General features: G+C 39.3%; 1 protein-coding gene across 2 annotated transcripts; it reads left to right on the top strand.

The window, feature by feature from the left end:
* Positions 1–83: 83 nt before the first annotated feature.
* On the top strand, positions 84–11721 carry LOC131470815 (B-cell receptor CD22-like). Of its 2 annotated transcripts, none has more exons than XM_058646817.1 (11): positions 84–351; positions 4298–4444; positions 4540–4764; positions 5417–5695; positions 5846–6124; positions 6770–7063; positions 8343–8415; positions 9489–9510; positions 9646–9747; positions 9872–9954; positions 10538–11721. In XM_058646817.1, the coding sequence occupies exons 2-11, from the start codon at positions 4360–4362 to the stop codon at positions 10605–10607; spliced, it is 1512 nt and encodes a 503-aa protein (XP_058502800.1). In that variant the 5' UTR covers positions 84–351; positions 4298–4359; the 3' UTR covers positions 10608–11721. The 2 variants fall into 2 exon arrangements, with proteins under 2 accessions (XP_058502800.1, XP_058502799.1); XM_058646816.1 differs by lacking the exon at positions 84–351 and adding an exon at positions 3923–4016 and having other exon boundaries at positions 4115–4444.
* Positions 11722–11891: the final 170 nt, after the last annotated feature.

The raw sequence follows: 11891 nt of genomic DNA, 5'->3' as shown, positions 1-11891 counted from the left end.
TTCTTAATTATAAATACTACTTTTTTTTTTTTTTTTTTTTTACCAGTACCATTATTACTATTATTTCGAAATATTATATAAGCCCACAGCAACATAAGGTCATAGCAAAGACTATTAAATAATGCAGAAGCCTTTTTTCTGGGTGCAACGAGCCGTTGTTCTGTACCTGCCCTCTGTGAGGGGGGCGGGGTCAAGAGGCCAGCTGCCAGAATCTGAACGGTCCGTGACCCAGAGACGAAGAAAAAGATTAATGACACTGTATCGGAATTATGTCCAAAAGACTGAAGCCATCCGGCGCCCAAGGAAGGAAAAGAAGGAAAGAGGAGGAAGAAAAACGTGAAAAAGATTGAGGTACAGTAATGTCAATGTGATGAAGTGCATGAAATGAATAGTTTAATGCATCGTAGTTACCGTTGTTGGAGCAGAGTGTTAGCTTGCTAGCTTACTTCGGACGATAGCAACATTGTTTAATAATCAATAAATAGCTGAGTCGACGTGTGTTAATGTTACTCCACCTTAAATTCATCAGGGACGTTTGGAAACTTAACGTTAGGCCTGTTTAGGTGTTATTTTGCAGGTGTCTTTCCTGCTTGTATGTCAGTTAAAATGCTTTTAGTTGTCCATCCCCTTTGTAATAGGGTGGTTGTAAGCCTTTGGTTTTATGTGTCACAGTTTATGTTTGTTAAAGTTTACATCAGTGTTAAAGTGTATTACTGTTAATATTTCATACCTTAGCTTTCCCATATCATTCATAGGCTATATATACATATATATTCATTTCACTGCACTTTACTGGTTTTTGCACTCTGGTTAGACTGAATTGCATTGCAATGACAATAAAGTTGAATGAATCTCATCACATTTTCATTATTAGTCTATATTAGTCTCATGTATAGCACACCAAGCATCTGTTTTTTTATTAAAATGTAACATGCAGTCGTCACATATACTTCTCTTCTCTCTTCAGATGAACTTTTAAAATAGAAATTAGAAATAAAATCTTGAATACACACATGCAGTTTCTGTGTGATTGTTTGAAAGTTGATTGTGAAATTGACTGCTGCGATGCAAGGGGGCGCCAGCTAAAATCTTGCCTAGGGCACCAAATTACTCAGGGCCGGCACTGCTACTTAATATCTGCAAAGCAGTATTGAGTATGTGCCGCAACACTTTTACTGGATCACTAAGACAATAATCATCACTTGTCGTAATCCTGTTCCTGGGGACCCACTGTCCTGTGTGTTTTAGATGTTTTCTCTGCTCCAGCACACCTGATTCAAACGGTCAGATAATCAGCAAGCACTGCAGAGGCCTGATAACGACCTATTTATTTGAATCAGGTGGAAACCCTGATGTAGATGACAGTCAGACTGTTAAGTCATGTTGTCAATCTAACAGTCTACAACATTAATGGCTCATAATCCGTCAGGTGTGGCATATATTCATTTTCAACTGTACTAAGTAACTGTGGGTTATCGATAGCAAGAGACTTGCCCAGATTTACATTTACATTTTAAATATAGTTCTGTGTGTCTTTCAATAAGTACTAAATACTAATACATACGCACTTTTTATTACTGTAACATTCACTGTCATTGGGGGTCACACGGTGGTGTAGTGGTTAGCACTCTCTGCAGCGAGAAGACCCGGGTTCGAGCCCCGGTTGGAACAAGGGCCTTTCTGCATGGAGTTTGCATGTTCTCCCCGTGTGTGCGTGGGTTCTCTCCGGGTTCTCCGGCTTCCTCCCACAGTCCAAAAACATGCAATGTGGGGATTAGGTAAATTGGACACTCTAAATTGACCATAGGAGTGAGTGTGAGAGTCAATGGTTGTTTGTCTCTATCTGTGTGTGGCCCTGCGATAGACTGGCGAACTGTCCAGGGTGTACCCCGCCTATCGCCCGATAGGGATTGAGATTGGCACAGCAGCCCCGCGACCCTCTGGTGGAGGATAAAGCGGTAGATGATGACTGACTGACTGACCGACTCACTGTCATTGCAATAAAATACAGTAAATAGACAAGACTGTTTAACATCATACACCAGGGGGGGAAAGCACTCAGAGAGCACAGACGCTCATTGACAATACACTACACTACAGTAAGGACATATCACCACTGAAATGTAATAATTTCTTCCTGCCATAACCTTCAAATAACCTACATCCCCATATACTTTCATGTGAATGTAGGTTTTTCTTTTTACTTTTAAAACTAAATATAGTATAGTATAGTACAGTATAGTGCTATATTCTATATACTATTATTCATCAGAGAACATGAAGCAAACAGCAGACAAGTATACAGAAACGAAACAGTTGCATGAATGCACAAAAGCATTTGCATATTCACAGGAAACACTGAGACACTGTTTTCCGTGACCTGTGACCAAATGAGGAAAGTACAGATGTGACTGTGAGAAAGTAAATGTGATCACAGGGAAAAGCTGACATCTACAACAATTGTTTAATTGAAACACAATCAGAGAAATAAAGCTTTTAAGCAAACCAAGAAAAAAAAAGGATAGTCTTTGTCACTACATACAACACGCAGGCAGAGAATATAAAAAAGAAATTGTGGTTCAATTAAAGTAAAAAATACACTCAGACAGATCTTTTTCTGCATTTTATAAAAATTTAGTTTTGACTTTCCTCTGAGAGCAGATGTTGCGTGTAACAGTCATCATAACAGGTTTGTTTTAATAAATAGGCAGTAAATAATCCATATTGAGGAAGTCACAAAAAAAAGAAACAAGACTGTGTGTTTTTTTAGTTTTTAGTTTTTTTTAAAGAAACTGAACAGAAACCAAAAATAAATCATGTTAGATGCTGAGGACAAACACTCAAGGCAGTGCCATAACTTCAAGTTTTATTTTTACACAGCTGAGAGTTTCCTAAATGATCATCTTAGCAAACCGTTGCAACAGTAACACCATCAAAAAATAAATATAACCACACAATAAATAAAATGTCTGTCGTAACACAGTCTTGAACTAAAATGAAATGTTCGTTGTAATAATTCTGTCATTATCATGTTCCTCTCACGTGGATGTGTGGTAATAGTGGAAATGTTCCCATAGGTTATTTGCCAATAAGAGAAATACATATTTAATCATCATTTTTTATTATTATGTTGTATTTTGACCACTGCTAGACATCAAATGTTGTATAATCTGTTGAAATGATGAGCAGTAGCCTGGTACTTAACTAACAGTTGTGTTTCATCACTGGTTACATGTTGCAACTCACCAGAAACGTCTGTGCCACACCTTTGCCATGTTGGCCTCACAAATAAAGACACAAAGCAAAAAGATTTAACAAGAGGGTTGAACATGGAGTGAGGGTTAAATTACAGTTACAGGAAATAAGCTTCCTGTCACCAAATGCCACTGTTTCTCCAAAGAACATAAACAGTACTCAAAGCTGCAGAGATACTTGGCACACAAAATGACACGCCTTCAATGGAAGGTATACAAAGCCCAGTAAAACTTCATCCATCCGTCTTTTACACTATCAACCAGAAACTTTTAGACAGTTCCTCCAATCGTTATGCAGATCACAGCGTCCGCCCCGCCCACTTCTCCACTGACTCCGAGAGAAGCTGAGCTTCCGTGCAAAATCCACTGTTTATCATTACTCTTGTCATTTTAGACATTTTCATGCAGAAATATTACATATATGTATTTATATATACATATACATGTATATAAATATATATGTACATACATATATATTTCTGTGCTGCCTGTTGTGTCTCAAGAGTCTGGAGTCTGGTTTAGGTTTGGAGAACATCTAACCTCATGTTACCAGCACTTTGAGTCAAGAAACCATCCCACTTCTGCTTTTCATTTCACACAGTTACTCTCTGGTTAAGTCTTTAGTGAGTCAGTTTGCTGTAGCTGGTGAGTACAGACACATTCTTGATATTTTACTGCCAGTGACTTTATAGTAATCAACTTGTTATAGGCTCAGGTCAATGATGGGATATTTCATTCTGATGATTCTTGTTCTTGCGCCAGGTAAAAGAATACTGATTGACACTTATTATATATTATATCAATATGTATATGTTAATGCAAGATATAATCAACAAATCTTTTATTGTTTTTGCCCAAAGGTGTTTGGAGTGGAGATTGGTGGCTGTCCTTAGAGAGTCAGTGTGCTTTAAAGGGCACATCAGTAGTTATAAAGTGTGACTATTACCCTTTTGGTTATACTGTCACCGAGGTGCACTGGTTAAAACGGTCTGTAGCCAGTCAGCTGAAGCCAGTTCCCCTCTCTGATCTACCTTCACCTCCAGACTTTGAATATGTGGGCAACATACGTGGCGACTGTGACCTGAAGATCAATAACGTCCGACCCATGGATGAAGGACGGTACTATTTCAGTTTTGTGACAACGCGCGACACATGGAGTAGTAGATACCCAGCTTATTTGACTGTGCGAGGTAATGACAAAACAATGTACATTATTATAGGTCATTATTTTCACGACTTAATACAGTTTTTAGTAAAGATGAATGTGTTTCTGACCCTGGACCAGAGTTGACCGCCATCGTGAAGCCGACCACTGTGTCAGAAGGATATAATGTCCGACTGATCTGCGAGTCAGGCTGCCCTTCACGTATAGGCATTGTCTGGTTCAGAGATGGACAAAGAGTGTCAGAACCAGAGTTCTGGGCCAGAAGAGAGGATGCTGGGACGTACCAGTGTGCCGTCTATGGACAAGAGAACGCCAGATCTGCCTCTGTGGCTCTGAATGTTCACTGTAAGTAGCAACTAACCACCAAAGCTCAAATGACAGGCTGTTTTCATCACATAAAGCAAACGTTACCAACCTTAACAATGCTTCAATTTAAATTCTGAAGATCACATCCTGAATACAGAACAAAACTCTCAATAAATAGCCCATAATAATTGAAAAAAAGACCTCACTGACATAGAGTGTCCTTGTGACAAAGAGTCAGTAAAAACAACACCTGGATGCTAAAGTGAAGCACAATTTGTTTGTATTAACAGCAGCATGATCATAATCAGACCTGATGTTCTCTGTAACTAGAGCCTATTGTTGTCAGATGAAGTACTCAGCACACAAATAATGACACGATGAGAGAGAAGTAGGACTAGATTTACTTTTTAATGCAGTTCATACAAACCGGATAGTCCCTCTTTCACTGAAGACCTGTGAAGAGTTTCACCACAGCGGAATTCACACATTTATTTTGTGTTTTAATTGACATGGTGCTAGTACATGGCTTATTAAAAATAATCTCAGTTAATCTCTGCTGTCCTCCAAAGGAAGGGAGAAAATAAGCATATACTCTAGTCTTTGCTTAATGCCTATAGTAATCTGCTCTCACACTACACTACATACTATTATACTCAGTCATTATTTTCATGTTTACTTTTCCTGTGGTCAGATGCTCCCAAGAATGTGACACTGTCCATAAGTTCACCAGCAGACATCGTCAGAGGAAGTTCAGTGACCTTCTCCTGCAGCTGTGAAGCAAACCCACCTGTGACACACAAAGGATACAGTCTGTACAAGGACGGACAGTGGGTCAGTTTAGGACAGACCCACACCATCATTGATATGCAGCCCAGTCACAGTGGACTGTACCACTGTCAAGCAAGGAACAACATCAGCTGGATGGGCATTTACATGGTCAAATCAACTGAGATTCACCTTGATGTCCAGTGTAAGTGTGATGACGTGTTGCTCTGAGGAGAAAATAAGCATACAGTATACTTTAGTCTTCGCTTTATGCCTATAATAATCTGCCATCACACTACACTGTATACTGTTTTTACTCAGTCAGTATGTTCATGTTTACTTTTTCTGTGGTCAGATGCTCCCAAGAAAGTGACACTGTCCATAAGTTCACCAGCAAACATCATCAGAGGGAGTTCAGTGACCTTCTCTTGCAGCTGTGAAGCAAACCCACCTGTGACACGCGAAGGATACAGTCTGTATAAGGACGGACAGTTGGTCAGTTTAGGACAGACCCACACCATCTTTGATATGCAGCCCAGTCACAGTGGACTGTACCACTGTCGAGCAAGGAACAGCATCAGCTGGATGGGCATTGACACGGTCAAATCGACTGAGATTCACCTTGATGTCCAGCGTAAGTGTGATGACGTGTTAATCTGAGATGATAGCCCAGTCTCCCTGTTTCTAAAGCAGGATGTGTCAAGACTGCGAAAGACTCGGGTGGAGAGGAAGTGTTGATGAAAATGTTCATGTGTCATATTTGCACATTTATCTCTTTAAGGAGGTCAACATTACAAGGTCAGTCAAAACCTGAATATTTAAAAGTTACTTCTCAAATTAGAAACCATGTCATCACAATGCATTCTCTAGCCCCTTACACTAACCTGAACCATCACAACTAAATCCCTAACCCTGAAACCAAGTCTCAACATGAGTGAGAAGCGGGCTTTTTGCCTACAAGCATGTGCTGAGCATTGTCATCACTGACCTGCACCAACGGCACAGCACAGCTAAACAACAATGGAGGAGAGAAGTGATAGCAGTCACAAGAGAGATGTTCAAATCAAATTATGAATATATTTGGAGCAGTCAAGTCATGCACGTCAAATTGGAGGAAACCTATCAAAATTCTGCAGTGTTCCAGTGCAAATGTGTGAATTTCTGTAGGAAAGTTACGTTCATGTGAAATTCAGATGCAAGACAGTTGTAGGTATTGTCAACAATGCAGCCTTGTTGGAGAGCGACTACTCATTGAGTTTACACTGTCCTTTGTCTTCAGATGAGCCCATGAAAGTTTCAGGTTCAGTGGAGCCACAACAAGTCGCTGAGGGCGGCAGTGTGAATCTGACCTGCAGCAGTGTGGCTAATCCTGCAGCAGACAACTACACCTGGTACAGGAGGAGGACACATTCAGCCAACTCCAACTCTATTCTCCAGGTGGGCTCAGGACAGATGCTGTCTCTTCACTCTGTGGAGGCTTCTCACTCTGGACTGTACTTCTGCCAGGCCAGGAACAGTGTGGGGGAGAACAACTCAACTGAGGTGCTTCTCACCGTGGAGACAATGAATCAAGGTATGTGCCACTTTAGAAAAGTTACTTTTTTATAGTCATTATCCTCAAAAGAAGATCGCACTTTTTCCCAAAATGTTTGAACACATTTCCAGAAAGGGCCACACGATTGGTGTAGAGGACTATTTCATTATTTTAAGTTTGAATCCCACCTTATCCAATTTTAAAGTTCTGAATTTCGTTCATAATACTTTATACACAATGTGTGTTTATACTTCCAGGGGGTTACATTTAGCATTTAAAGTGAACCAGAGTTCTACAAAAATGAATAATACTGCCTTTACATGCTGGTTTTGGCAAAGATTGAACTGAACCTTATAATAACAATAACCCTCTCACGTAAATACAGTCACGGTGATGTTGGCAAGGTACTTTTTTGGAAAACAAAACTGAATTATAAATATAAAAACAGATACCATGTCAAAAAAGATAAGGTAGAAATACACAGTAAATACTACTACAAACATAAAGTCTATACATTATTGTCTGAATTAGTGTACAGTGTGACATTCAACTCATTCATTTAAATATCTACTTCCTCTTCTCTGCAGCCCACCTGATGTTTTCTGCCTCATAAAAGTCAGACTGTTGAAACTCCCTCCAGGTCAAAGGTCATCTCCCTGACCAAGCCCTGTGTCTTGTACAGGGAAAACACTTTTGCATGGCAGTAGATATACTTCCCTGGCACATCAGGGAAACAGGCATGAATGTTAGGGCTGCCTGGCCCTCCACTTACTTTGAAAAGTTCAAAACGTTCTTAAAATATGTCGAGGAACGTGAAAAAGACGCTGTCTTCTGTTTCTCTGCTGCTGCTGCTGTGCCGCCACTTCTTCTCACTCAGAAGAAAAAAACGTCTCCTTACTGTTATGTCAAGTGGGAAACAGCGCCCCCAAAAACCTACTTGTGGTCAAAAATATATTACATCCGTAGTGGTATCTCAGGACCTTTTATGCCCTTTTTTGCACTCAACACACGAACACCAGAAAGCAAAGGTCCTGTATCCAAAATAATTGTGAAACTAAAAATCCTACAAAAGTTCATCAAGTCTTTGTGAAAATAAAATAAAGGATAAGTTGTACTGGCAGAAATATGTAATCTACTACCAGCTGTAAATGATACAATTCAAAGTCCTGTGTGGTTTTGTGGACTTGGTCTGTGATATATGATGACCGTGTGGTGCGTCATTTTTGTCCTCAAGTTGTCATTCTGTCTGATGTGAGCATTATGACACCTGACGAATTTCCGACAGGACCAACATCTTTAAATGTGTGTTCCTCCTCAGGCAGCCAGTCCCACCTAATCATAGCGGGACTCATTGTTATGGTGGCTCTTGTGACAGCTCTTCTTCTGTTCTGGTGAGTATGGGCAGACTTTGAGACACACATTTACTAGTGTTGTCTCTACATCTGTTTAAAGTATATGATGTGCTTCTTATAGAAAAACAATGTTTTAGTGTCATGTTGCTGCTGTGTTTCCCACTATTACAGAAAAACGTCTCAAGAATATGACACCACAGGATTGAGCAGTTGAGAGTTTTGTTCTGCCCATGACCAGATTTGTACATAAGCAAAAATGTAACACAAAATTTAAGTAAACCGATAACATTATACCTTTTGGCCATAACTGAGATGCTCTGTGTAGTGTTTTCAAATTATATATACAATATATACAATGTAGTACATCATTAAAATGTGTATAACTTTGTCATTTTCCTATCCTAAAACAAAGAACAAAGTACTCAGAGAGCACCTACTTCCACATTTCAATCATTTAAATGTCATTTAAATCTGTATTTTATGCTGCTCACAAACAAACACAGTGAGAAACCAGAGGTGGAAAAAGTAATGAAATATTCTACTCAAGTAAAAGCACCACTATTTTTGATAGCATTTTACGTAAGTAAGCAAAAGTAAAAAAAAAGTAGTAGCTTGTTTATAATGTACTCAGAGTAAAAGTTACTTAATTACTTTTTAACAAGGTTGGAGTTATTTCACAAATCTTGCATGAATTGTTTAATTAAAGGCACATCTTTACTAATTAAAGCGCTGACAAAATAAAATATGTAAACACATAATATAATGTGTAATGTGCCAAATCACCTGTCCTCATCATTCACTGCCAAAGTTTCCGGTGTGTGCATTATTTTATTTTTTTAATTCAGGCCAACATTTGTTTTTACTTTGTAATGGATGTGATTTAAAATGTAGTGAAATACAGTACGTCCAAAAAAAACAAAAAAGTAAAATTACAAATTTAGTACAAAAAGACCATACTCAATTGCAGTAACGTGAGTACCCTCCTTGGCAGAATTAATACTATAATTTAGCTTATAGTTCTACCTGCCATATCCCCCAGTGTCCACCAGGGGGCCATGTAAGGCACTTATTTCTAGTGTTATGTGTAACAATTATTTGTGTTCTTTTGTCAGGAAGAAACTAAGAGCGCAAAACGTAAGTGCACACAGTAAACTAATTGAAATGAGTAATCTGTATGTGATCAGTGATATAATTCAAATGATTAAATAAAACATTATTCACCTGTGAAAGAAAACCTGACGTTGTTTCCTGTTCTGTCCTTGTCTGCAGGCTGTGTCTGGCTCCAGAGTAAATGGCTTGAGCTCTTCAGTCAGAGAAGATCAGCTCGACACCATTTATGCCAACATCACAGTTCCATCCGCTCCCCCTCTTGTAAGTGCTGATTGGGTCGTGCTTCTCATTCACAAATGAACTCAAAAGCATAAATGTTCAAATGCAAAGACGCAGCACCATATTTCATTTTTTTAATGAATTCACTGCTCTGCTCTCGCTTCAGACCCCAAGTTCTGACGAAGCTGACGTGATCTACTCGACTGTGACCATCAAACACAAAGCAACTAATGTTACACCTCACATTAAGTATGTTCTCTGTCCATACATGTAACTGCACAGCTAATATTTTGTTTCATTTGTGACTTTCAGTCAAGTCTAGTTCATGCCAGTGTCTTTTAGACCGTTACAAAACAACATGAATTGGTGTGAAAGGACCACATTTTTCACCAGACCAAGAAAAATTAAACCTGTAGCCAGGACTTCACAATAACTTTATGTATTACCTGTTTTACTTTGTTTTAAATGCTCACTCTGTAAAGCAGGGGTCTCTGACTCAAACCACGTTAAAAGTCAGTTCAAATGTGAGTATAGTGCCCTCCTGAAACACCAAACAGACGTTTGTCTTAAAAGCAACAACATTATTAAATCATCTGGAACTTTGCTCTGACCTTGTATGTGACTGCACTAAATTTGAATGTGCTTTGCCTTCACCCAAGAAAACCAAAAACAAAACACAAAGCCTTTCACTTCCATGTTAGTTATCTCTCAACAGTTGAGGTACTCTACCTTAACATCAAATCTAGTTCAAATGTCAATATTAGCATGTGTAGACACAGGAACAATGCCCAGTGCATTAATACTTTCATTTATATCATCGTTTTCTCTGCAGGTCCAAAGCAGAAGCAGAGGAGGAGAATTCTGTGATCTATGCTGCTGTGGCTAAATCCAGAGGATCCTGATCTTAACACAATAGTGGACAGGAAACAACCATTTTTGTTCAAATTGTGAAAGAGTGGTTCAGGGAGCATGAGACATCATTTTCACACATGGATTGGTGTCACGACCGAACAAGGATTTGAACCCAATAGCACGACTCAGAGACAACTTCAAAAAGTATCACAATTTATTGCACAAAGTATCAAACAATAATCACTCTCCAAGGAGGAAAAGTAACAACAGAAAATCACTCTATCGAGGAATCACTAAATAAGCAAAAGGGCAAAAATAACAAATTATAATGGGAGGAGACAAAAGGTTTGGGCAAAGTGTCACTCTTCACAGGGAAAAACTCAGAAGGCTCAAAAAAGCAAGACAAAGTCGCACATAAGAAATAAAAATCCTGACAAACAATTTACGTGGCATTGGCTATATATGCACTCACACCCGCCCAAGGTAATGGGGAACAGGTGGAAACAATCAGGGCGGGGACGATAATCAGACTGGCGGGACACCCACAGGGGAAGGGCAAGTTATCTGAAACAAGAGGAAAGAGAGATGTCAAAGTAAAACAGGAAGTCACGAGACCACAGATACAAGACAAAACTAAATATAACTTAACACAACTTCCTAGATATGACAATTGGCCACAGAGTCCATACCTTAACCCCATTGAGCATCTTTGGGATGTGCTGGAGAAGGCTTTGCTCAGTGGCCCGACATCATCAATACAAGAGCTTGGTGAAAAATCAATGCAACACTGGACGGAAATAAATCTTGTGACATTGCAGCAGCTTATGGAAACAATGCCACAGTGAATGAGTGCCGTAATCAAAGCTAAAGGCGGTCCAATGATGTGACCCTTTTTGCCGGGACCTCCTTGGTTCCCTATTTTTGTCTAAATGACAACCTTCGTTAAATAAATGAAAATTTTCTGGTGAGACTTCGTCGTGGCGTCCCTTGTGTGGTCTCCTGCGAGCCATGCTTCATCTTTAAAAGGAGGCCGTAACAGGTGGCGACTTTTTTTTTGGCCAGGTAGTGTATAACAATAGTCTTGTCATTTTTAGACATTTTCATGAAGAAATATTACATATGATGTCTTTCATACTTTCATAAATTCTAAAGTCTAAAATAACGCGTCCCACAGAGACTCTGTGACATTTTACATAGAGGGTGAAACTGAGAATAAAATGATGTCCTGAGCACATGTTATTTTCATTTACTGAACAAACACTGTATTGTTCTGTGCCGCCTGTTGTGTCTCGAGAGTGTGGAGTTTACCCGTGCACACCCAACATATCTAACGT

Source organism: Solea solea, chromosome 13, assembly GCF_958295425.1.
Source record: "Solea solea chromosome 13, fSolSol10.1, whole genome shotgun sequence".
Lineage (NCBI taxonomy): Eukaryota > Metazoa > Chordata > Actinopteri > Pleuronectiformes > Soleidae > Solea > Solea solea.
Note: the sequence above shows the minus strand (reverse complement) of the source record. Positions and strands in the feature narration are given on the sequence as shown.

Coding starts and splice junctions, on each gene's coding strand:
- LOC131470815 (XM_058646816.1), top strand. CDS start 3,974: ATGATGGGATATTTCATTCTGATGATTCTTGTTCTTGCGCCAG. Junction 4,017..4,114: donor GATTCTTGTTCTTGCGCCAG/GTAAAAGAATAC, acceptor TTTTGCCCAAAG/GTGTTTGGAGTGGAGATTGG. Junction 9,955..10,537: donor AATGTTACACCTCACATTAA/GTATGTTCTCTG, acceptor TTTTCTCTGCAG/GTCCAAAGCAGAAGCAGAGG.